At 45.3% G+C, this 26,498-nt stretch overlaps 1 protein-coding gene across 2 annotated transcripts in view; it reads left to right on the top strand.

The window, feature by feature from the left end:
* The first annotated feature begins 16,325 nt into the window (after nt 1-16,325).
* The window catches only part of LOC137415956 (nuclear receptor subfamily 1 group D member 2-like), a 56,899-nt gene continuing 46,726 nt past the window's right edge, over nt 16,326-26,498 (top strand). For both annotated transcript variants that reach the window (XM_078786041.1, XM_078786040.1), the window contains exon 1: nt 16,326-16,695. In XM_078786041.1, coding sequence (XP_078642167.1) covers nt 16,677-16,695 — 19 coding nt within the window. In that variant the 5' untranslated portion in view covers nt 16,326-16,676. The remainder of the gene's footprint in view (nt 16,696-26,498) is intronic.

The following is a 26,498-nucleotide window of genomic DNA, read 5'->3' as shown; positions in this document are numbered from 1 at the left end:
ACGCCCACACCATCAAAGCCCCACTGATCCCGTGCCTGTGGATTATGTCCCAATGGGGTAACCCCCACAAGGTAGCTGTGGCTCGCTTCCCATAGTCCTCCCCAAGTTCGTTTGGTGTGTGACAATAAGTGTTAATGGATAAGTTCATTAGGTGTGTGACTAAGTGTTAATGATGGAATCTTTGGTTTCCGAAAGGAAACCTTGGCAGGAGCCTAAGTACTTGTCTTGTTAAACGTGAACTGAGGAGGTGGTGAGTGTAATCCTCAGAGCAGGATAGGATAAGATTGCTCTGCAAAAGGCGAGGCCATGTAGTGGACATGTGGCACCCAGCAAGACACGTTAACATCGTCACGATCAAGCTTTAAAGAGCATAATTATGGGTCATATGACCAGTGCACAGCAAGCCATGGCGGTAATGTGAGCTTTGGGGCCCTGGTTGAGGACGGAACACTTTTTTCCGATTGGCCATCCCACATCCTCCGGAAATAGGCGACCTCCACAGGCAGCGAGCGGCCAATGGCATGACCTTCCATCTACAAAGACGGTCCCAGAGGTGACGGGCGAAGGCCGTGACCTTGCGCATGCCAGTTGAACTTTGGGCTTTGAAGAGAGCAACATCTCTATCTTTCTCTGTCGCTCTCTCACTCTTTTCATCACCCACTTTCGAGAGACTGAGGTCGCAATCTACCTTGGATCACAGGTCATCGTCGTCCTCTCGCCTTAAGACTGCCAGCTGTCACCATTACCAGCCGACACTAAACCAGTGATGGAGAGACCTCGTGCCTACTTGAGGTCCTCACCCGTGATCCCCTTTGGTTCTTGTACAAGTCTGGTATTTTGACACCTGTTACAGATCCGCCACTTCCGCCTTTGTTGTTATTATATACTTGTAGGATGTTTTTAGTTTCAGGTAATATTGTTAAGATTTTTGTGTGAAATGGAAATGACTTTAGTAAAAGGTAAAAAGAAATGTTTGTGGAGGAAAAAGAAAAACGCAGCAAAGAACCGGAAGGAGGAGGAGGAGAATGGCCAGGAGAGAGATACAGGTGTGAATCGTGTCGAGGCTGCTAGCGGACTTATTTGATATTTGTTGCGAAGGAGTTGAGGCTTCCTGTGAAAGGGATTGTTTGCGATATCGTCATATATTGCAAGTGCAATTAAACCTGCGTCTCAGGTTTTATCACCAAGTGTGAGTCATCGTTGGAGAAATTAAGCGCCTCCATTACGGGCCTATACGTCATTTTGTCCTCGAAAAAGAAGAGGCTGTCTGCTTGGTGCATCTTGTTTTGCCGTTGGGATTTCCATATCGACCTCCCCGTGTTGATTGTCATTGGTTTACCTATCGGCTCAATTCCCATATTGACCTCTCACCTCGTAACTCCTCAATCACAGTCGCGCCAATACCTGCCTATTGATTTGCCATTCTGCACGACCTCGATCTTCAACCAGCGTGGAGATCCGTGCAAGGAATTTGGGGAATGTTACATCCCACTCACGTTTGGCGAATCGTGAGTTCCTTGCTTTGAGAGCATTGGGGAATGATGGTACCATCATATGTATTGTTGCGAATATGGAATTTGGCCTCCATATCCGCTTGTAAATATTCCCCTATTTCCCCAATACTCCCCAACTATCCCCAATCCCCCATTCCCTAGTCCCATTGCCTGTAAATAACACTCTGTAGAACCGACCTTCCCCTTTTTCCCCCATTAAATGTCGTGCCCAGGTCCACCGCATCACACGTAGACAACTTTCGGACATCTTGCTAGTTATTCTTAGTCTATGTCAGTTAAGGACTCGTTTCCATTAATTCTGACTCTTCGTTGCACCAGAATGTGATTATATGGCACCAGTAGTGAGTTTAGGACCTTCCCATGCCTCCTCCCGTCTTGTTCCCCAAACAACAACAACAACAACAACAACTACAACTACAACTACAACAACAATTACAACAACAACTACAACAACGGCGCTGCGCGGAGGAGTGTGCGTCCTCACACCGGCTCGGTTAGCCGCCATTGACGATGCGCTCCGACGGGGTTACCACGAAGGGGCTCCTTGTCAGCCCCTCGTCAAGGGCGGAGCCGGTAACCCCCCCCCCCCCCCGCACGCACCCAATGAGAAGCAACGTGCCGATTCCAGCTGGGGCGGAGCTAACGAGCCGAGGGCGTGTCACTCCCCGCCGGATATACGCGGCCACGTACCGGACGTGACGTGAGATGCGCCCCCAGCTTGGAGAAAGAGAAGTCACTACCTCCGAGCGCTGAGAGACCTCCTGCATCTTTTGGGCCGCGCTATCCTGTCCCTGAGCACAAGGTGCACCTTGTGCTGGCCATCGAATACCCGCTTTCCTTGCCATCAATCCCCGTGTGAGTCAGCCTTGTCCCGTTTATCTGTCGTCTGTTGGGGTTAATATAAGAGTGTGTCTAAGTGCCTGTCTTTCTATGATGTCCCTCTTGTAGTTGTAATCTAACCTTCCGCCTTAATATAATCTCCTCCGGAGGTCTTGAGAACCGTATCCCTGGTGTCGTGTCATTTTAATCCCAGCCATGTGTCTTTTCCTTCATTGATCTAGCGTAGCGCGATTAGTCAACGTTCGGGTATAATCGGGTAACTTGTGCAGACGTGGTCATACCAAACCGCTCGGTAAATAACATCCACCACCGCGTCTGTAACAGTATTGTTCATTTGATGCAAGTGACATTTTCATTGTACTTTCTTTAATAGTGTTATTATTGCGTATGTGAGTTGTTAATACAATTACTTGTTTTGTTCTACAATTGCATTGGTGTTTTACCATGGTTTATTAGAAAACGCAAAATAACAAATATTTCTGCTGTGTTCCCGCTCCAGACGGAGGTGCACCGTAACCAGGGTTTGGGGAGGTAATATGTAACACACCATAGCGGGTTATTTATGCATTCTCTCGTGCATAGGTCCAAGTTTTCGCGACTAGCATTTCCCATTGGTCTGTCCTCCTGCACCAGATCTGTGCGAGTAGGTTTGTCTCGTCATCCCTGTGTCAAATACACTTTTTTACATTTGCCACTGAAGGTTATGTTTTCACTCCTTTTTGTTTGTGAGCACGATTTCTCAAAACGTTATGGACGGATTTGCAATAAACTTGTTGGACAGGTTGGGTGTGTGGCAAGGAAGAATTGATTTGATTTTGGTGAAGATCCGGATCCAATAATTTTTTTAAAATCTTTTAAGTGACTGCACCATTGAGATATAGGGGCCAAAACCGAAATATAGCAATAGTATGATATATCAAAAAGTTTTGGACGGGTTATGATGAAACCAGATGGTGGCAGGGCCGGATTTAGGGGACGACCAATGGAATACTTGTCCAGGCCCAAAACCCAGAGGGCCCATGAAAAACATAGTCGTGTGCCTGCCCTCTGGTGAACACAGCAGGGCGACATAGATGACCAAATAGTCAGGTTCACTATGTTTTTTCGTTCAAAATCATGGTAGATTAGCAAACCTATACATTTTTGGAAACGTTATTACATGGAAAATCTGAAAATCAATGTTTACATTTGCCAATTCCGACCAATTCGATTCGACCAATTCGACCATTCGACCAATCGCTTCGATCGACCATTCGACCATTCGACCAATTCGATCGATTCGATTCGATTCATCGAATTCGATTCGATCGACCATTCGACCAATTCGATTTGCCAATCAATTTGACCGACCTTTGCTTGTGTGGAACGGACTGTGAAAACGATGCGGAATATATTGTCGGATACGACACACAGGACAGTGATGACGAACTCTAAATGGCATATTCTGTAATCGTGTATGTTTGATGCCATTGACTGCCTGTGTATATTTTGTCATTGACTGCCTGTGTAGATGTGAAGTTATACTGACTGCATGTGTATATATGATTTTGCTGACTGCCTGTGTATGTTTGGTGATATGAATTATTGTGACACATTTTGATGTTATTAACTGCCTGTACAAAATGATAACATGTATTTGATTATGCAACTTATCGCGAATATAAAGACAGTATTTTGCAATTCAAAACCTTTGATTCGTGTCTTACCATTCCCCATAGCACTAATTTGATACTTTCATTGGATTCCTTGTCCCTGAAAATATAGGTTTAGTATATTTTAAAAAGATTTTAGGGTAATTAGAGGCAGAAATAGAACAAAATATGTATTTTACAGTGGCCATTTTGAAAATCCAAAATGGCCGCCATACACGTATCTCTCCAAATATAAACATTGATTTTTAGTTTCCTTATGCTATAACCTTTCCAAAAATGTATAGGTTTGCTAATCTACCATGATTCTGAACGAAATATAATTTATTGACATAGTGAACCTGACTAAAAGGAGCTTTAACTCTGAGGCGTTCAATTCAATGGCAGACCTTCGTTATATGCACGGGGAGCAAGTGGGGAAGAAGCCGTGAGCACTTACCTGCACGAGTCCACCCAAAATATTCAACCCTGCAATAATCAACTCAAACGACATGGAATTAAAATGTACAAAAATACCGGCTTTATTAAAGAAAACGCCGGTCACAAAAGAATGCACGATAAAAACTATGATTTATAAACGGGATGTCCCACACACAGACTCAAATGCGGACAAAGGGAAATATAAAAGAACAAAAATAAACGTATGCTTTTTATTGTGGGGACTTAGCTCCGAGTTGCTCTTGAACCCCGTCAGGAATCGTCAAAGATCGTCTGAGGCCTCTATGTCGTTGCGCGTGAAAACGCGCTCGTTGGCACGCAGTAGGCCTTAGCGCGCAGCTTGCTCTTCCAGCCGCACGTATCCTCACAATCTTGTTCACCAACACCACAGCCAGTCGATGCGAGGAAGTCTAGAGCCTTGACTGTTCGTTGTCAAACACCAGGACTCAAGAATGAAAGAAGAAGAGCGACGTCAGGACACAACCGTTCACCACCAGATCCAGAACCCGAGAGATAAAATGTCCGCTGTTCGAATTGTTTTGTACGCGAGGCTCTGACGTCATCCCACGACATCTCCGTGTCCACTTCTATCAGCGAGTTCCATCTTACCAGTCCTTGCGGCAATCAAATCCCAGACCAATCACTGCTCTTAAGGGCGTGACTTCACTGACCTTTTGTGCCTGTGAGCTCACCAGGTCGCTGTTATCCACGGTAGTACTCAATGTCCTGTTTCCGGTTGGTTTTTATTTAGTGTGGTTAATGGCCGATTTCTTCCTAGGTGTGTGTGCTGCTGGTGTCATACGGAACAGTGGAAAAATAACAGAGGCCAAATTACATACAGAGGATTAATTACCCATAATCCATAGCTAATTATCAAACGCCACCCCTCTCATGGGGACGAAGATACAAGCTTACACGACATCCGGTCCAAACGGATCCCTACTTATGATACATGAGGGTTTCTTCTTCTTCATCACAACATACTGAGCATGGTAATCTATACACTCAACCTACCTGGCTCTAAGGTAATCATTGTCTACTCCCTACAAACGTAACAAAGTTTTGTTTTGTTATGTCACAAAAGCATGATATATCAAAAAGTTTTGGACTGGTTATGATGAAACTAGGTGGTGGCAGGGCCGGATTTAGGGGACGACCAATGGGACATTTGTCCAGGGCCCAAAATCCAGAGGGCCCATGAAAAACATACTATACCTTCGTTTATTTATAAAGCTATTATTATGTATTTCCTTGTTGTCTCAAAGTTAGCAAAGACAGGAGACAGGAATTCAAGGTCTAAAACAAATAACCCAATGTTTAATTTAAAGCACAATCTAATTCCAAACAAACGAGTGACCTACTAGGAGTCACATGACCTTTTATGGGAGGATCTGCATCACACGTCCAAATGACGCAATCAAAGCCACAACCGATGAAGAATTTTTTTTTTTTTGTATACAGAATCGAGGCTCGTGAAAGAGCTAACATTTATCACACACACACACACACACAAAAAAATCAAACAGACACACAAAGTATATCATAAGGGGAGCAGTAGACAAGATGGGGAGAGAAGGGGAAGCACACAAACATTTGAGAACAGGGACATCGGGAGATCTGTGGGAGGGAGAGGGCTTGGGGATAGGAGGCGTGGGAAGGGGGGTGGGGGGAAGTATAAAACACAAGGACACTGCAAGGACTTCCAGGAAAGAAGTTGGAATTTCAAAAAATTGTATTTGGGGTGAAATTAGTGGGGGTAGAAAAGATCAAGGTTTTGGATGGGGGAAGATAAGAGATGGTGGTGAACAGCTGTTTTAAAGACCTAGAGGGAGGAGTGGGATTGAAGAGTGTGAGGGAGTTTGTTCCAGAGGCGGGAGAAAAGAGGAATGAAGGAGTGAAGGTGAGCAGAGAGTCTTGATTTTGGCAGTTTAACCATAAGAGGGTTGCAGTCAGATCTTGTGCGACCTGCAGGAATATTTGGGGGACAGAGCCCAGAGAGAGCTGGGGGAGCAAGGTCGGAGAGGAGTCGGTAGAAGACAGAAAGACCACCAACCTGCCTGCGGTGAGTAAGTGAAAGGCCCTCGGAGTTAGCTTCATCGCGGGAGATTCCAATGATTCTGAAAGCTTTTGTTTCTACAGCGTGAAGACGAGCTAGGTGTGAGGCAGGAGCACCAGCCCAGAAGGGAGAGCAGTATTCCATTGAGCTGCAGATGAAAGCCTTGTATGTGGTGAGGAGCTCAGGTGTGCCAAGGAAGGACTTCGCACGAAGGAGGATGCCCAGTCGGCGACTGGCTTTGGAGGCCAGATTTGAAATGTGGTTTTCCCAGGAAAGATCATGGCAGATAGTGAGACCCAAAAGTTTGAGTGACAGAACTTCAAGAGGATTATTCAGAAAGTGGATGGGAGGGTTGTCCAGTCAGTCTTTTCGGAGAGACATAGTAAGAGTGTGACATTTGTCAGGATTGAAAGACATGTTCCACTTGTTTGCCCAGTCTGTGATTTTGTCAAGGTCTGCAGAGAGTGAGGAGGCTGCAGACTGTCGATCTGAGGGATGAGGAATGGAGCGGCAGAGAGTGGAGTCATCAGCAAAGAGATAGAGAGGGTTTTCCAGAGAGTGGGAGATCATTGATGAAGACCAGAAAAAGCACAGGGCCCAGAACACTGCCTTGGGGAACTCCAGCCTGAACAGGAAGGGGAGATGAGAGAAATCCATTCAGGGCCACAAGTTGACTACGACCAGAGAGGAAGTCCGCAAGCCATGCGTGGAGATTTCCATGGATACCATAGGAGAGTTTGGTGAGCAGAGCGGGGTGCCAGACCGTATCGAAGGCACGTGATATGTCAAGGGAGACATCTCTAATTTCCTGTTTGACATCGAGGACCTCCATCCATTGTTGAGACAGCAGAAGCAGCATGTCCAGAGTAGAATGACCTGGTGTGAATCCAAATTGATGATCAGAGATCAAGCCATTGGAGAAGAGGAAGGATTTGATATCCGAAGCAATGATGGATTCCATGACTTTGCTGATAATTGGGAGTAGGCTGATTGGTCTGTAGTTGCAAGGATCTGTTTTTGCACATTTTTTGTGTAAAGCGGTAATGTTGGCTGATTTCCAAGCTGATGGCAGATGACCTTGAGCAAAAGAGGGTGAAGAGAACAGAGAGAGGATGTGAAAGAGCGGCAGAGCAGGATTTTAGAACCCGTGGGCTGATGCTGTCTGGTCCAGTTGCAGAATCAGAGTCGAGGTTTGACAAAAACTTCTCCACCTTGTCAAGAGAGAAGGTCACAGAGTCCAGGAGCAGCTGGGTACGACTGGGTAAGGTGGGTACAGAGAGAGACAGGTTGGGACACACGATTTTGAAGCAAACACAGAGTTGAGGCATTCAGCTTTTTCATGTGCGGAGTTCAGCTGTGTAGCCATTTGAGGTAAGGGAGGGGATGGAGGGGGAACAAACACCAGAGACAGATTTGACAAGATGCCACCAGGATTTGGAAGAGGGAGACAGGTTTGAGAGTTCACTCTTGAAAATAGAGATATTGTTTCCTGGCTCTCCTGAGGGTAGACACACACTTGTTTCGGGCTTTGTGAAAATAAATGAGATTGCCTTCAGTTGGATTTGCATTCCAGGAGGCAAAGGCAAGTTGTTTCAGGGCAACTGCCTCACCACAAGATTCCATGTACCATGGACAGGAGGAAGGGCATGACAACTGATGACGAGATGGGATAAATCTGTGCATGAGAGAGAAAGCAGTTTACTTTGGAAGAATTCCCTGGATGAGTTTATGTCAGAGGCAGTAGAGATGGTAGATCAGTCCAGATGATTGATGGCTGCTTGAAGACCGTGCCAGTTGGCCTGAGTGAAATCCCAGACTCGTCGACGCCGAGGAGGCTCTCTGAGAATGGCCAGAGAGATATCCACTTTAACAAGCACATGATCAGAAGAACCGATTGGAGCAGAAGAAGAGCAGCAGACATTTGCAGGGAAGTTAGTCATAACCAAGTCTAGAAGAGAAGGTGCTCCATTGACTGATTATACAGGTGGGGATATTGACAGATTGTGTCAGTCCCAGTGAGTCGCAGAAGTCCTTTGCTGAGGTGCCATGGCTGGTGTGAGACAAACCCACACCCAGCCAGCTAGAATGATGACAGTTGAAATCACCATACATGAGGAAGAGAGAGTTGGGATGATAAGATAGAAGTTGGTCCATGTTATCAGACAGCGAGATGTAGATGGAGTCATCACCTTCCCACGCCTCCTCCCCCCAAGATAAGGAATGATGGCTTTTGGAGCACATATTGGAGCACTGTTGATACAGTGCTCCAATATTTTGCAGCTGGAACTGTGAGTTTGGATGTGGTACTGGTGTACAAAGACCTCCTCCTCATTTTAAATCTTCAGACTCATGGAGCTGCCAAGGTAGTTTTTCCTTGGCTGGTATGGAGGACACAATCCTGGACGGGTCACCACTCTGACGCAGGAACTCGAATGGCTCATTCTTCCCAGTAAACTGGTACTCATTATTGCCATCCACAGGATTATTATTTCGTATGCAGTCTATGGCTGCTGGTTGCATCAATGCTGAGAGTGGCTGTGCCACTGATGCAGTGCCCCATTTCTCAGTAAATTGGTGGACATCAAAAATCCCAGGGTGTCTGACGAAGAGTACGCGATTTATCACTGTCTCCCTAAGAGGTGTAATAACATCCGTGGAATCCTCCGAGGTCCCGGGACTTCTTCACTGATTAAGGGGAGCAGACGGGGTCACATTTGCAAAGCCTGCCCATTGGCTCCCTCACGTTGATGCTACCTGCAGCCACGTGCTGTATTGGGAGAAAAAAAGAACTACTCGATTTGAGGCAGCCCTTGGATTTATTGCAACTAGAGTTCATAGAACTCCTTTGCCCATGCTGTCTTGAGAAACAATGACATGGGCGGGATCTACAAGCAGAAAATTTGAATGGTTGTGATGTCAAATGATGAGGCCATTTTCCCTGCTAGAGTGGGGGTTAGCCTTGCGGTTCCCATGACAATGTTCTCCATTTTGCCCTATTTTCTGCATCTCCCCTTGTTAACCCCCTTGCCCGCATTTCTTCTTCCACCATCTTTAGCCAAGTCTTTCTCGGTCTTCCCCATCCTCTACTTCCTTCTACATTCATTTCCATCACTCTTTTCAACCAGTCACTTTCATCCTTCCTCAGCACATGACCAAACCATCTCAACCTGTTTCTCTTCACAGCATCCATCACAGGCTCTATTCCCATCATCTTTCGCAATTCATCATTTGTCTTCCTCTCTCTCAAAGATACTCCGCACATCCACCGAACCATTCGCATTTCCACCCTTTCCAGCCTTCGTTGCTGCTCTACGTTCATTACCCATGTCTCGCTCCCATAAATCATAACACTTCTCACACATGCAGCATACACCTTTCCCTTCAGCTTCAACGACACTCCCCTCCTCGTCAGCATGCCACTCAGTTCCCGAAACTTCTTCCATGCACATCTCATTCGAGCAACCGTTGCTGAGTCTGATCCACCTTCTCCATTCAGCATGTCTCCAAGGTAACAAAATGTTTTCACACCTTCCAGCTTCACACCATCTCCAAGATCCAACTCAACATTTCCTCCATCTGCAGCTCCCTCTGTGCACACCTTACACTTTAATGTAGCTGCCACACTGGTTAATGACCCTCAGACCACTACATTTTTGATGAATCCACTCAGCGCACATTGTACATTGAATGGAATTCACTCCGACACCCTTCCTGCACACAGCGCACGGCCACTTCCCAGTTCTTTCCACCTCACCACATGCTTTACCACTTGCCATCACCTTCGTTTTCCCGATATTCACCTTCAGACCTTTTGTCTCCATACATTCCTTCCACTTGTTCATCTTCTCCTTCAGTCCATCCATACTTTCTGCAATCAACACCAGATCATCTGCATACAACAACTCCCAAGGTAAACCCTCCTTTACGTTCTGAGCCAGCACCATCACAGCTACAAAATGTCATGATCATGACATTTAAAAAGTGTAAAATGAGAAAATGATGTCAAAACATCTCGATGGGAATATTTCGTCCAGGTACTGCTAAACTGAAGGCGTTTGAAAGTGCTAAAAAAAGCGATTTGTGTTCTAGTGTTCAAGTATAGAATTCATTTGAAATAAAATGAAGATTTTAAAGGTTGTACAAAATCTTTTTCGGAAGTTTACCGCCGTTTATGCAGCGTCTTTTACACCACCTTAAACGAGGATACACAAGGAAATTTGATGCAGGAGGAGTAGGCCATTATCCATTAGCCAGAAAAACGGGGCTACAAATTGAGATCCATGGCACCAGTGTGGGTAATGCATGGAAGTGAGCGTTTCTAGGGGTTTAATATGTGCCGATTTCGAATCTGCAGTTCCACACTCGATATTTTGTGGCGAAAGGGGTCAAAGGGCCCAATTCCTGTGTGGAAGGACGATTAATACCGATTAGTACTTTCTCCGACATCGAGACCATGGTCCTACATCTAGACCAAGAAATCAGATCATGGTCCAGCGCAAGAGAAATAAGATCATGGTCCAGTGCAAGAGAAATCAGATCATGGTCCAGCATGAGAGAAACCAGATCATGGTCTAGACTCTAGAACGAGAGAAATCAGATCATGATCCAGCATAAGAGAAATCAGATCATGGTCCAGCACAAGAGAAATCAGATCATGGTCCAGCACAAGAGAAAAAAGATCATGGTCCAGCGCAAGATAAATCACATCATGGTCCAGCGTGAGAGAAATCACATCGTGGTCCAGCGCAAGAGAAATCACATCATGGTCCAGTGCAAGAGAAATCACATCATGGTCCAGTGCAAGAGAAATCAGATCATGGTCTAGAACGAGAGAAATTAGATCATGGTCTAGAACGAGAGAAATCAGACAATGGCCCAGAACAAGAGAAATCAGATAATGGCCCAGCACAAGAGAAATCAGATCATGGTCCAGCGCAAGAGAAATCACATCATGGTCCAGCGCAAGAGAAATCACATCATGGTCCAGCACGAGAAAAATCAGATCATGGTCTAGAACGAGAGAAATCAGATAATGGCCCAGAACGAGAGAAATTAGATCATGGTCCAGTGCAAGAGAAATCACATCATGGTCCAGCACGAGAGAAATCACATCATGGTCTAGAACGAGAGAAATTAGATCATGGTCTAGAACGACAGAAATCAGATAATGGCCCAGAACGAGAGAAATCAGATCATGGTCCAGCGCAAGAGAAATCAGATCATGGTCCAGCGTGAGAAAAATCAGATCATGGTCCAGCGCAAGATAAATCAGATCATGGTCCAACGCAAGATAAATCAGACCATGGTCCAGCGCAAGAGAAATCAGACCATGGTCCAGCGCAAGAGAAATCAGACCATGGTCCAGCGCAAGAGAAATCAGACCATGGTCCAGCGCAAGAGAAATCAGATCATGGTCTAGCGCAAGAGAAATCAGATCATGCTCCAGCACAAGAGAAATCAGATCATGCTCCAGCGCAAGAGAAATCAGATCATGGTCCAGCACAAGAGAAATCAGATCATGGTCCAGCACAAGAGAAATCAGATCATGGTCCAGCACAAGAGAAATCAGATCATGGTCCAGCACAAGAGCAATCAGATCATGGTCCAGCACAAGAGAAATCAGATCATGGTCCAGCACAAGAGAAATCAGATCATGGTCCAGTGCAAGAGAAATCAAATCATGGTCCAGCACGAGAGAAATCAGATCATGGTCTAGAACGAGAGAAATCAGATCATGGTCTAGAACGAGAGAAATCAGATAATGGCCCAGAACGAGAGAAATCAGATCATGGTCCAGAGCAAGAGAAATTAGATCATGGTCCAGCGCAAGATAAATCAGATCATGGTCCAGCGCAAGATAAATCAGATCATGGTCCAACGCAAGATAAATCAGATCATGGTCCAGTGCAATCATTCACGGTCTGGAGGGCATGAATGGTGTTGGTGTCCTGTTTTCTGAGGAGTTTGTAGACAGTGTGGTGAGTGTGACTAGAGTGAGTGATAGGTTGATGATGGTGAAAATGATGATTGGAAAGCTCTTGGTGAACGTCATCTCGGGATATGCTCTGCAGGTTGGTCGAAGCGATGAAGAGAAGGACAAGTTCTGGTGTGCGATAGAGAAGCTGATGGAAAACGTGAAAGATGAGGAAGTTGTTGTGGTAGGTGGAGACCTAAATGGACATGTGGGAAGGAGTATGGATGGTTTTGACGGAGTTCATGGGGGTTAAGGATATGGTGTGAGAAATGAAGAAGGTGAAAGGATTTTGGAGTTTGCTGATGGAGCTGATTTGTTGATTTGTAATACTCAGTTCCAGAAAGAGGATAATAAGCCTGTTACATACACGTCAGGTATGACGTATATTTTAGCTCTTTCACGAGCCTCGATTCAGTATACCAAAAAAAAAAAAAAAAAAAAAAGGTGGGTCGACGACAACCGTTGACTACCTGATGGTGCGTAGGCGAGATAGGGGGCACCTCCGGGACACAAAGGTGATCCCGGGGGAGGAGGCTGTTTCACAGCACCACTTGGTTGTCTGCGACGTAAGGGTGAAAGGTGCGAGGAGAGCTCGGCGGGTGAAGTACCAACCGAGAATGAAGGTGTGGAGGTTGAAAGAGGTGACAGTAAGGGAGGCATTAAAGGCGAGGCTGAGTAGGGTCGAGGATGATGTGGTTGAGCTTGAAAGTGGTTGGATGTCAATGAAAGCTAGTCTGTTGGGAGCCGTTGGTGAGGTATGTGGATGGACAAAAGGACCACCGAGGCACTCGGAAACATGGTGGTGGGATGATGAAGTTGGAAAGAGGATTGACGAGAAGAGGAAGAAGTTCAAGGAGTGGCAGAAGGCGAAGGGTACGGGAGCAGAAACAGCAGAGCATGAAAGTTATAAGGCAGCCAGGAAGGCTGCAAAGAAAGAGGTAGCAAAGGCGCAGGAGGAATGTAGGAAAATGTTCGGAGAACGCTTGGATTCGGAAGAGGGTCAGAAAGCAGTATTCAGGATTGCAAAGCAGATAGCGAAAGAGAGGTGTGATGTGATGGGGGTGAGTTGCTTGAAGGATGAAGTGGGACAAATCGTTGTCGACCCAGATGGAATTAAAGGAAGATGGAAAATATATATGGAAATGCTGTTGAATACAGAGAATGAATGGGATGGCAACATAGAGAGTAACCCAGTTTTAGGACCGGCAGAGAAGATAACTGAGAAGGAAGTTGAGGAAGCGATAAAAGCAATGAAGGGTAGAAAAGCGGGAGGGCCGACGGGAGTTGTGGGAGATATGTTGAAGGCAGCAGGAAGTTGGGGTGTGAAGAGAATGACAGAGATCTGTAATCTGGTGGTGAAAGAAGGCCGCATTCCAGTGAATTGGGAACTGAGTACCCTCGTCCCTCTATACAAGGGGAAAGGTGACCCTCTGGAGTGTGGCTCGTACCGAGCGATAAAGTTATTGGAGCATGGAATGAAGGTATTGGAAAGGGTGTTGGAGAGGAGGATAAGGAAGAAAGTGAAGATCGACGAAATGCAGTTTGGATTCATGCCAGGAAGAGGAACGACAGACGCGCTTTTCATTGTGAGGCAGTTGCAGGAGAAGTACATGGAGAAGAGGAAGAAGTTGTTTCTTGGGTTTGTTGATCTGGAGAAAGCATTCGATCGGGTTCCACGCAAAGTATTGACATGGGCATTGAGGAAGTTAGGAGTGGAGGAATGGTTGATCAGAGTAGTGATGGCAATGTACAAAAGAGCGCGCACAGCTGTAAGGACGAAGGACGGGAACAGTGGTGAGTTTGAGGTGAAGGTGGGAGTGCATCAGGGGTCGGTACTAAGTCCACTACTATTTGTAGCTGTGATGGAGGTGCTGTCTCAGAACGTAAAGGAGGGTTTACCGTGGAAGTTGTTGTATGCAGATGATCTGGTGTCGATTGCAGAAAGTATGGATGGACTGAAGGAAAAGATGAACACGTGGAAGGAATGTATGGAGACAAAAGGTCTGAAGGTGAATATCGGAAAGACGAAGGTGATGGCAAGTGGTAAAGCATGTGGTGAGGTGGAAAGAACTGGGAAGTGGTCCTGTGCTGTGTGTAGGAAGGGTGTCGGAGTGAACTCCATTCAATGTACAATGTGCGCTGAGTGGGTTCATCAAAAATGTAGTGGTCTGAGAGGGTCATTAACCAGTGTGGCAGCTGCATTCAAATGTAAGGTGTGCACAGAGGGAGCTGCAGATGGAGGAAATGTTGAGTTGGATCTTGGAGACGCCGTGAAGCTGGAAGGTGTGAAAACATTTTGCTACCTCGGAGACATGCTGAATGGAGAAGGTGGATCAGACTCGGCAACGGTTGCTAGAGTGAGATGTGCATGGAAGAAGTTTCGGGAACTGAGTGGCGTGCTGATGATGAGGGGAGTGTCGTTGAAGCTAAAGGGAAAGGTGTATGCTGCATGTGTGAGAAGTGTTATGATTTATGGGAGCGAGACATGGGTAATGAACGTAGAGCAGCAACGAAGGCTGGAAAGGGTGGAAATGCGAATGGTTCGACGGATGTGCGGAGTATCGTTGAGAGAGAGGAAGACAAATGATGAATTGCGAAAGATGATGGGAATAGAGCCTGTGATTGATGCTGTGAAGAGGAACAGGTTGAGATGGTTTGGTCATGTGTTGAGGAAGGATGAAAGTGACTGGTTGAGAAGAGTGATGGAAATGAATGTAGAAGGAAGTAGAAGACGGGGAAGACCGAGAAAGACTTGGCTAAAGATGGTGGAAGAAGAAATGCGAGCAAGGGGGTTAACAAGGAGAGATGCAGAAAATAGGGCCAAATGGAGAAGATTGTCATGGGGACCGCAAGGCTAACCCCCGCTCTAGCAGGGAAAATGGCCTTTAAAATGCATGTTGTGTTGTGTTGTATGGTCCAGCGCAAGATAAATCAGATCATGGCCCAGCACAAGAGAAATCAGATCATGCTCCAGCACAAGAGAAATCAGATCATGGTCCAGCGCGAGATAAATCAGATATTGATCCATGCTCGATGCAGTTTCTATGGTTCGGGGTACAATCCTGGACGGGGGGGTCGCCGCTCCGACACGGACGAGAAAAGAAAGAAATAGATACATCGATAATACTATGAGTGTTACAAGGGCGTTGTTTTGATATTTTTTAAGACTCCTTTTGGTCCCACCGAATGGCCTCGCCCAGATGTTTGCACACTCACCTCTAAGCTATCTCGCCTGGGCACGAATCCCGGCCCAACTATAAACTGCCATCCTGGGATTTCACAGGCAGGGTGATTCATCAACGTGTGCCGTCCCTCGGATGGACGTTAAATATCCAACGGTGTCCTCCGCGAACAGCAGGCGAGTTATCGCCGGCACCCTGAATAAATTCCAAATTCTTGCGTGGAAGGACGATTAATACCGATCAGTACTTTTTCCCACATCCTGAACGATCCCAAAGGATTCCCTGCACCATGTTTTGGTGCTCGGCCAGGAAACGTTTTTGGCGCAGGTGCTTCGTGAGCCGGATGGTCAGGCTTACCCGATGTTCAATTCAAGGTGACTTGCACGGTAATAATTGAATTTGTTCAGGGTGCTGGCGATAACTCGCCTCCTCTTCCCGAATGACACCGTGGGATGTTTGACGTCCACCTTTCGGTGCAACGTGTCTGGTAATCACCAGGTCGGCAGTTTATAGTCGGGTCGGGAATCCAACCCATATTATTATTAGACAGTTCAAAGATCAGTGCTCTATACCTTTGCAGATGGCAGCATCCTGTCGGACTAATAGTAATGCAGCTTTGGGGGTTGAACTACACGAGTCGAGGTTTTGGGTGCGGAGGCACCGAGTCACGAGGCGTGAGGCACGGACCCGCCCCGTGCTCACATTGCGGGCCGCGTGAGGCGCGCACGAAACTGTGTCACTGGGGCAGGCCGTGCGGGTCCACGTGCTCGAGGTGCCCGCGGGACGCGACGCCCTATCAGAGTCGGAGCGGGGCGGTGCACGGGCTCCGCTTTATTGGCGGCGCGCAGTCCCTGCCCCAGTGCCCCGCCGCAAAGGCGCAAAAGCCATCGTGGGAGCTCGGAGCGGCGTCTTCATTCGCCTCACGCTCGCATCAGTCTCCATCCCTCAACTCGACACTAAAAGTAAAACGACATTCATTCACCAATCTCTTCGTCCTCTCCCCTTTTCCAGACGAGCGCGATCATGGACTCGACTGCTCCAGGTAAGACCGTTTTACATCTGCTAATTATCATACACTATACAGTACTTTGTTTTGGACCGATTCAATGTTGCATTTTGAATACCAGAGGTAAATAACATTTCCTTCGTCCGGATTGGCGAATTCCGGGGCCGTTGTATCTAATCAACTGGCGGCGCTCCAGCAGGGCCGATAAACCAGCAGACAAGCAAACAACCACCGGGGCCATGCTGGGTGAGCGCAGCCGCCGATCGGCGGCTCACATGGACCGCTCCTCCTTCCCACGTGTTCTAGCCGCGTGCGGCGAATTCCCGCACGCCCATTGGTTCTCGGTGAATTTACATATAATGACGCGCTAGTGACGTAGCCTCGCTTTGAAAGCCGCGTTGGTGACGTTGCGCCGAGTAGGCGTGACTGACTCATTCTCTTCTGAGAGGCGGAATTTATTTTGCTCCGAAAACGTAAGTAATTATAATTGATGAAGCGATTTGTTGCCAAAGATGCAAATATTCGTTATATTCACAGTTTGCCTCAAAAAATGATTTTATACACCGTTTAGAATTCCAGTCAGAATATTAATTAATATTTAATATCACTTCAGTCAGAATATTAATTAACTAGCCGAAACCCGTGGAGCATCCACGGAAGGGAGGATGTGGTGTATGGATAGAGTGTACCATTATGGATGGCATAGGGGAGCGCCCATGGGATCTTCTTCTTCCGTTAAGCTCCAATTTTTTCTCTTTAAGTTAAGTCCAATCAGTCCTCTGCTCGAAGTGCTCAGGCCATGCCTTCCCACTCTCATACTTTTATTTCCGTTCGGTGTAGAAAGAGATTGACATATCGTTCGTCTGTTTTCAGCTCGTTATCTTTAAGCTTCCTTACGGCTCGCCACCTGCTACACCTCTCTGAGTTACGAGGATTTATGCAACGCACCCCGAGTATCGCAACGTCACTCCATTTAACTTTATTAAAATGACGATAAAGACGTTTCCTTATATATCCTAATTTAAAATGTTCAAGGGAATAAAAACACCATTTGGTTCACACCACCCATGTTCACACCACTCGACTGTCCAATCAGCAGACGGCTCGCTTCGCCTTCGCCCAGCAGACGCCAATACGATGGCATCGTAAGATGGCGTCGTATCGGCAGTTAATCGGATGCGTTTGGGCCCCAACGTCGACTAATTCAGATTTTTCGAGTATGGCTGTACGTGATAAACAAAGAGCGCGGTTCGTAGATTGTAAATCCATGAGTGCCGTGGGCATCGGGTCACTGGGTGCGGCGTAAAAGGGATAACAAAGTCGAGTCCTTACGGTATTATTATATAGATATTTAATATTTAATATCACTTCAGTCAGAATATTAATTAATATTTAATATCACTTCAGTCAGAATATTAATTAATATTTAATATCACTTCAGTCAGAATATTAAATTAATTAATACTATCACTGTTTTACTCGTCAAGGATCCGAAACTATAACGAATTGCTCAAATATTTATGGGAATGAACAATTTTTGAAGAGGAATGAATTGTGGATGTTTATTTTCAGTGACAGGTGCCAGGGGCGAAAGCAGAGTACGTAATCCACAACAGCAAAGTGTAAGAAGGATGTCGACACAGTTGTTTATTAATACGTACATGCAGTGATACATATGCTGTGTGTATGCCGCATATGCTGCATCCACACCACCACCATCACACCACAAGGTTGCGATTCGGTGCAGATTTCTGTAGTAGAGCGACGGATGTTATTGCAGTGGTTGGAGGTGGTGTGTGGTTGGGGGAGGTTGGGGTTGTGAATATGTGGGGATCCCTCCATGGTCATCCATAGTGGGTGTACGTGGTCAGGTGACAGGATGCTCAATATGAGGTAGTTTCGCCACTCCAAATTTGTGGCAGTTCTTGAGAAAGGAATTGGGTCTTTTTTAGACGAGAGAAAACGGAAGAAGTTTGCCAATGTGGGTGAAAGACGGTGTTGTCTCGTGAGAAATGGATGACCTTAAGAAGGGAATCAATGGAGAGGATTCTGTGTGGACGGAGGTTCGAGATTGTACGAATAGTGAGATATTTGTTGGATGCGTTTGCAGGGCTCCTGGTGTGAGGGAAGAGCAGGGAAGATGGATATGTGAAGAGTTCAGAAAGGCACGTGATAAGGGAAGTTTTTGCTTATTGGGGATTTTAACTTGCCTTAGAGAGATTGGGGCCAGATTGGGGCCAGATTGGGGCCAGATTGGGGCCAGGAACGGGGGAAAGGGAAGACAGAGCGGATGACGATTTTCAATATGTTGTGTAAGATTTCTGTTTTAACCGAGTTTGTAGAGACGCTCTTTAGAGGGAGTGCTGTGTTCAACGTCTCTTTCAGTAACCCAAATATGGTGGAGGAGGTGGATGTGGGAAAGTATTGTGTTCAGCCTCGGTCACCACAACTCAGGAAGAACGTAGCCGCCATAGCGAGGGTTCAGCATAGGCCTACTAGATTGTATTTCGACCTAGCTCGACTAATCCATGAGGAGAAGCTGCAGGAGACAGGACTTTATATACTAGAAAGGAGGCGGTTAGGAGGGGTTTTGACCGAGATGTTTAAGGTCTAATGAACACAACTTAGCAAGCGCTACTCCATTATTGAGATGGAAGGCTGTTGGATTTTAGGATTTGCATCGGAGAAATGGGCAACCTACAAGGAGCAAATGTTTAGGGGGTAAAGTAGGCATATTCCTGTGGGGTATCAAGGTATATAGGCAGAAACTGACCAGGGTGGTTGAGTACGGAGGTACCTGGTGTAATTACAAATAAACAGAAGGCATTCATCAAGTGCAAAATACAAGGACTGGAGTACGACACGTCGGGATATTAGTCACGTTCACTATGTTAACAAATATAATTTCGTTCAAAATTTTGGGAGGTTAGCAAACCTGTACATTTTTGGAATCATCAGAGCATGGAGAATCCGAAAATCAATGTTGGCATTTGCACAGACACAGATTTTGGATTATTCAAAATGGCGGCCATGCAGGTGTCTACGCAAATGCCAACATTAATTTTTGGATTCCTCATGCTCTGAATATTCCAAAAATGTATAGTTTTGCTAAAATCCAAAAATTTTGAACGAAAAAACATCGTGAACCTGACTATATGAGGAATCAGACGAGTTAAGAAAAAAAATTGGCAGGCCAAAAGAGAACATGAAAAGGACATCGCCAAGGATATTAAACAAAACAGCAAGACATTGTTTAAGTATATCATTGGTAAGGAAAGGGTTAATATGAGTGTGGGCCCATTGAGGAATAGGACAAGAGAATCGGTGGAGGATGACGGTGAGATGGCAGGATTATTAAATAATAGAGAATGGGAGAGGAGGTGTGGTGATCAGGTTCAGGAAAGTATTGATACTTGCATTGATTGGCAAAAGATTGGCAGATGCATTTAAACATAAACAAATATAAGGTGCTCACGGTGGGTAAGAATAATGAAAGTGGAGATCACATGATATAAGGGGCAATGTTGGAGCGTTTCACACCGGAGAAGGATCTGGGGTGCTAATAGATACGGGGTAAGCCGACAATGCCAGGTAGCTACAGGTAAACAAACAGGGTTTTAGGTTGTATTTGTAGGGCGATAAATTATAAATCCAAAGAGGTCGTTTTTACACTGTATAGGGATTTATTGAGGCCCATCTAGAATATTATTGTGTGCAGTTTCGGTCACCACAACGCAGGAAGGACATAAGTGTCATAGAGGGTACAACTCAGGCCTACTAGATTGATTCCAGGTCTAGCTAGACTCAGCTATGAGGAGCGGCTGAAGGAGACAGCACTTCATGCATTAGAAAGGAGGCGATTACGAGGGGATATGATAGAGATGTTTAAGATAATGAAGAGGTAGAGACAAAATAAGTGCAAAATAATTTTTAGGAGAATAGACAGTGATAGGACCAGGGGCCGTACCCTGAGAGTAAAGAAGAGGAGAGTTAAGATGGTGGTAAAATATAAGGGTCTTTCACTCAAAGAGTAGTTAACACATAGAATGGTCTCCCTGTAAAGGTAGGTAGCGGCAGCAGAAAGAGTAGATAGGTTGAAATTGGAATTATACAGGTACCTGAATGCATTAAGGATAGGTGGTACACGGATATTGGTAGGACCTGTAGGTAGTTTGTGTGTGGATGGGTGAGGGTTTCTGGTGTTGGTGTAGCACAGGCATGATGGGCCGAATGGTCCCCTCTTGTACAAAAAAGGTTCCTCGTTCCTCATTGTAAAACAGCTGTAAGCAAGTCACCATTACTTGGTATTCTCCATAATGGCCTGTGAATGTTTGTTTGGTATTGAAATGTCGAGGCTCATAGAAGAATCGGATGAAAGGGGGTAAAAAGGTATTGCCAGTGTGTCACATTTGGACAAAAGAAGCAAGGGAAGGAATGAACAGGTAAAGAGGGGAGGGTAGCAGAGAGACAGTTACCTGCAAGTAAGAGGGTTGGGATGGTTAATGAGGGTAGAAATATCTTGAATAGGTATGGGGATGACATGAGAAGGGAGTGTACCACTTACTCTTGCAGCCTTGGAGGTATGTGTGTGATTTGACTGCTTCCAGAAGGTAGTTCCAAAAACAGGATATAACTAGAACGGCACTCGGTAGAGCGCATACCTCCAGCAGGTTGAGCAGTTTACAATTTGTATCCCAATAATTATAATAATAAGAATACAAGCCCTCATGAAGGACGAGGTCCTCTACCACACCTTAAAAATGTGACATGTATCTTTTATATTTAAATGGATGAATAATTCAAGGTGGTCTTCTTCTCTCATATGCAGCACAAGGCTGCGGGGTACCATCGTTGGCTGAGTGCGTGGTTGTGCCGCTGATCCAATCAATGCCCTCTGTAGATTAGGGCAGGATTTAGGAATTTGTCCAAGGTGCTGGCGATAGCTCGCCTACTCTTAGTGAAGGACACCGTGAAATCTTTAACGTCCACCAAAGAATGCCGGCAGACAAGATGCACAGTTTAACATCCATCCGAGGGGCAGCACACATTGATGCCTCACCGTACCTGTGAAACACCGGTATGACAGTTTATAGCTGGGTCGGGATTCAAACCCAGGCTAGAGAGCTCAGAGATGAGTGTGTGTACCTCCAGGCCATCCTGCCAGCCCATTCGTGGTGGTATGTAAGTAGCAGTGATGGTAAAGTGTATATAAATAAATAAATACTTCAAGATGGTACGAAGGTTGCGGAATGCTAAAAGGTAAATAAATAAATAAATAAATGTGCCATGTTGCTATTGGAGATGGTAATATGTATACAACTAAATTACATTTTTTAATTTCTGTGTTGGTAGAGGAAATGGTAGAATAATGGTTCCCAAAAGCATATACAATTATGTGCTTATTTTGTCCCGTAAAAAAAAAAAAGCTAATTTCCAAAACTCCAAATTGGCTCCGATCCAAAAATCATTTCATATGCTGAATGAACAGATATTGAATACGTATGCCAAATATAAAAGAAATGCATCGTCATTTTCGAGGAGATGCTTCGGATGTATACTCGGACGGCCGAAAAGATCAACGGACAGACACAAAATGGTAGAGGTGAGGGAAAGTCTGGACTTTGGGAGTTTAACCAGAATGGCGTTCCCAGAAGAATCTGTGCATCCTGAGGTGCTGGGCGGGTCCCGGGACTGAGTGGTTAAAAAAAAAAAAACCCAGTATCAATAAGTGGTGCACTAATTTGGCATACGGATGTCGGATGTGATTTGTGCAACAGGTTGAAAGAGCACAGGTTCAAACGTTACCTGTTGGTACATTTACAATCCAATTCATTTTCTCGACTCTGCCATACTTCCTTGATATTCAAGATCAATGGTTTCTGGTTGCGGTTTTCCATTTGTGCCAATCCTTTTTGTCCTAGTAAATATGGGTGTAACTTTGCCAACATTGAACATTTTTGTCATTCGAGCTCCTTTTTGATGTCGTTCCGGTGGGACAAGCTTGTCTGACTGGCTTTTCCTTTTGTCAATCACAGAATGTTTGCATTTCCAGCTGTGGTTGTCAATCCACTTTGTCTTCATTTCCAGGAAGACCTAGATCTTTTCTTGATCAAAACCTTGATCTTTTCTACCCCTGATAATTCACCCCAGATCCACTTTTTTTTGAAATTCCAACTTCTTTCCTGGAAGTCCTTGCAGTGTCCATATGTTTTATACCTCTCCCACCTCCCCCCAAGCCCTCTCCCTCCCACAGATCTCTCGATGTCTCTGCTGTCAAATGTTGTGTTTGTGTCCATCCCCCTCTCTCCCCATCTTGTCTACCGCTCCCCATGTTATATGTTTTATGTGTCGGTTTGTCTTTCTGTGTGATTAATGTTAGCTCTTTCACGAGCCTCGATCTTGTATACAAAAAAAAGAAAAGAAAAGAAAAGAGGAGTATAGCTGTGAGTGTACACAGACCGAGACTTACGCATGCAATGTTGTTTGAAACAGGTTTTTTGTCACATGAAAAATAATTGGCCTGCGCATGTCACCCAACAACATTTCTTCTCTCATATATTGTGTGCGATCGGACATGTAAAATTTCACCCGTGACATTTCTGAGCATTGGACCAATGGGTGAATGCCATAAATGCTAGTGACCAATGGGTAAAGTCTAAATATGGAGGGTGGGGAGGGTGGCAGTGTAAAGAGAAGGTGAACTCAGCTCCGTGAAAGTTCAGGGGACACAGAGGTCTATGTTTTATTGCCAAAGTATGCAGGCTGTTTCGTCTGCCAAAATATGTAGGCTGTCTTTGTATCGAGCAAAAGTTGTACGCACCCCCAATAGACATGTTATATACAACACTTGGGCATTTTGCTTTGTTGCTTCATATTACTGCAGGAATCACATGCTATGCCATGTGATGAACCTCATTTTCATTTAGGGTGAAGCCAAACCCAATAGTATGTGCCAGTCCTGTAGGAAGGAGTGAATAGGCTTGTCATACGTGCTGTATAGAAAAGGTATGGAGCATAACATGGTGGAAAAAATGAAATAAAACGGGCATGGAAATGATGCCCAAGGATCCCAGATAAATTCCTGAATACTCGTTTGTGGTATGTTGTGAAACTGCGGATTGACAACAGACCTAATTGTTCATTATTTTCCTAGTTTTGGTTTCTGTTGTTCACATTCATCATTTGCTAATAATCGAATAGTGTAACAATTAAAAGTAGAATGCATACCTCTGCGAGGCTGAACAGTTTGTTTTGTATCCCACTGATAGGCCGGATCTGGATTCGGACCTGAACCAAAATCTAATCGGCTTGTTCTCGTCACCTACCAACTCATCCACCAAGTTTTGTCACAATCCGTCTGTAGCATTTTGAGATATCGTGCTATATATTATTTTTGCCTCGATTTCTCAATGGTGAAGAATCACTTTTTAAAATTCTCTCATCTAGATCCGGATATCCGGATATCCCTGGTGTTGGGCTAGCGGCTAGGGTGCCGGCTTAGGATCCTAGGATCCTGGGTTCGAATCCCGGTCAATCGCTGAATTAACGTCAGGGGGGTTGACTCAGCCTGTCATCCTTCCGAGGTCGGCAAATTTGAGTACCAGTTCACTGGTAATTCCCTGCTTGTCGTTAAAGGCGGCAAAAAGGGTTGGCATCAGGAAGGGCATCCGGCCGTAAAACATTGCTTCAAAAAGGGGACCGAAAAACAACAACAACCACAGTTCCCGAAAAAGGCCAACCCCCGCTTGCGGGGAAAAATGGCCTCTAAAGGTGGTTTTTTTTTTTTTTAGATCCGGATATTCACCAGAATCGAATCAGTTCGGCCTTGTCAAACACCCAACCTGTCCACTAAGTTTCATCCGAATTCGTCTACAACTCTTTGAGATATCCTGCTCACAGACAGACAGACAGACAAACAGGGGTGAAAACACATCCTCCATCCACCTTCGGTTGCGGATGTACTAACTACTGAAGTGTGCTGAACCAATGAGAAATACCGACACATTTCAATTGTATTAACATTCACAAGTACCATTCAATACCATTTAATCCGTGCTCTATCTTATTAATGCTGTAGCGCAAGCGAAGAAGCGGCACGTACCATGTTCATACCCTGGTATGTTCTTCCCAGGTTCAGAATTGACTGCTGATCTACCAGACCCAGAGCGGGCGTTCTAACCACGATGACACTGAATCTCCTGACAATTTCGTCCAAACATTCCACTACTTTGGTCTAGACTACATTAAAGTTCAAAACATTCCACTACTTTTGAATAACTCATCAAAAATCTTTTTCCTGCGCAAAAACTTTCTCGATCTGTGCGAACATTTTCTCGATGACCCTCGCAGGGTTTCCCTCTTTGGCTCCGATCACATGATTTGATTATAAATCTCTATTGCACAACTTTCATACTCCTTGACTTTATTGATTAATTTATTTTCATTTCCTTTATATGTTTTTTTTTTGTTTGTTTGTTTTTTTTTGTTGTATACAAGATCGAGGCTCGTGAAAGAGCTAACATTAATCACACAGAAAGACAAACCGACACATAAAAACATATAACATGGGGAGTGGTAGACAAGATGGGGTGAGAGGGGGAGGAACACAAACACAACATCTGAGAGCAGGGACATCGAGAGATCTGTGGGAGGGAGAGGGCTTTGGGGGGGGGGGGGGAGGCATGGGAAGGGGAGGGTGGGAGAGGTATAACACATATGGACACTGCCGGGACTTCCAGGAAAGAAGTTGGAATTTCAAACAAGGTGGATCTGGGGTGAATTAGCGGGGGTAGAAAAGATCAAGGTTTTGGATGGGGAAAGATAAGAGATGGTGGTGAACAGCTGTTTTAAAGACCTGGAGGGAGGAGTGTGATTGAAGGGAGTGTGGGAGTTTGTTCCAGAGGCGGGAGAAAAGAGGAATGAAAGAGTGAAGGTGTTGATATAGCTCAGCAGATTAGGCCTCTTGCGTGCTGAGAGTTTTTGGTTGAAATCCAACTCTACTATTACGAGCATTAGGAGCAAACTAACCGCGGAGCGATGAAATGCTCGGCCTAAAATTTGCTTGTGAAGCATTCCTTGATCGAACGGAATTATCTTTCACCTTCCTCGAGCATGATTTTTCTGAGAAGGCCTATACCAGTAAATGCTTGTCCGGAGAGTGGAGTGTGTGAATGTACCCTTGTGGCTATCTATATTCAATGTTTTATTTTCTGTCGTGATGTAATTAGTATGCTGTTGTATGGTGTGAGGTTTTCACCAATAAGGAAATGACAGCAAATAACTAAAAATATATAACTATTCAAAAAATATTTCTGGATAATTAAACAAAAATTGGAAATGCTAGACATGTACTATTTAGTAGTAATAGGGTGGCTGGCAGGATTTTTTTTTTTTTTTTTTGTATACTGAATCGAGGCTCGTGAAAGAGCTGACATTTATTTCACAAACAAATCAACCAGACAAACAAAATATATAAAAAGAGGGAGTGGAAGACAAGATGGGGAGAGCAGGGGAAGCACGCAAACACAACATTTAAGAGCAGGGAGATGTGTGGGAGGGAGAGGGCTTGGGGGGAGGAGTCGTGGGAAGGGGGGGGGGGTGGGGGGTGGGAGAAGTATAAAACACAAGGACACCAAGGACTTCCAGGACAGAAGTTGGTATTTCAAAAAAGTGGATTTGGGGTGAAATTAGCGGGGGTAGAAAAGATCAAGGTTTTGGATGGGGGAAGATAAGAGATGGTGGTGAACAGCTGTTTTAAAGACCTGGAGGGTGGAGTGGGATTGAAGAGAGTGAGGGAGTTTGTTCCAGAGGCGGGAGAAAAGAGGAATGAAGGTGAGCAG

This window comes from Myxine glutinosa, chromosome 10 (genome assembly GCF_964187855.1).
Source record: "Myxine glutinosa chromosome 10, kmMyxGlut1.1, whole genome shotgun sequence".
Classification (NCBI taxonomy): Eukaryota; Metazoa; Chordata; class Myxini; order Myxiniformes; family Myxinidae; genus Myxine; species Myxine glutinosa.
The sequence above is the reverse complement of the archived record's forward strand: the minus strand, read 5'-3'. Positions and strand labels throughout refer to the sequence as shown.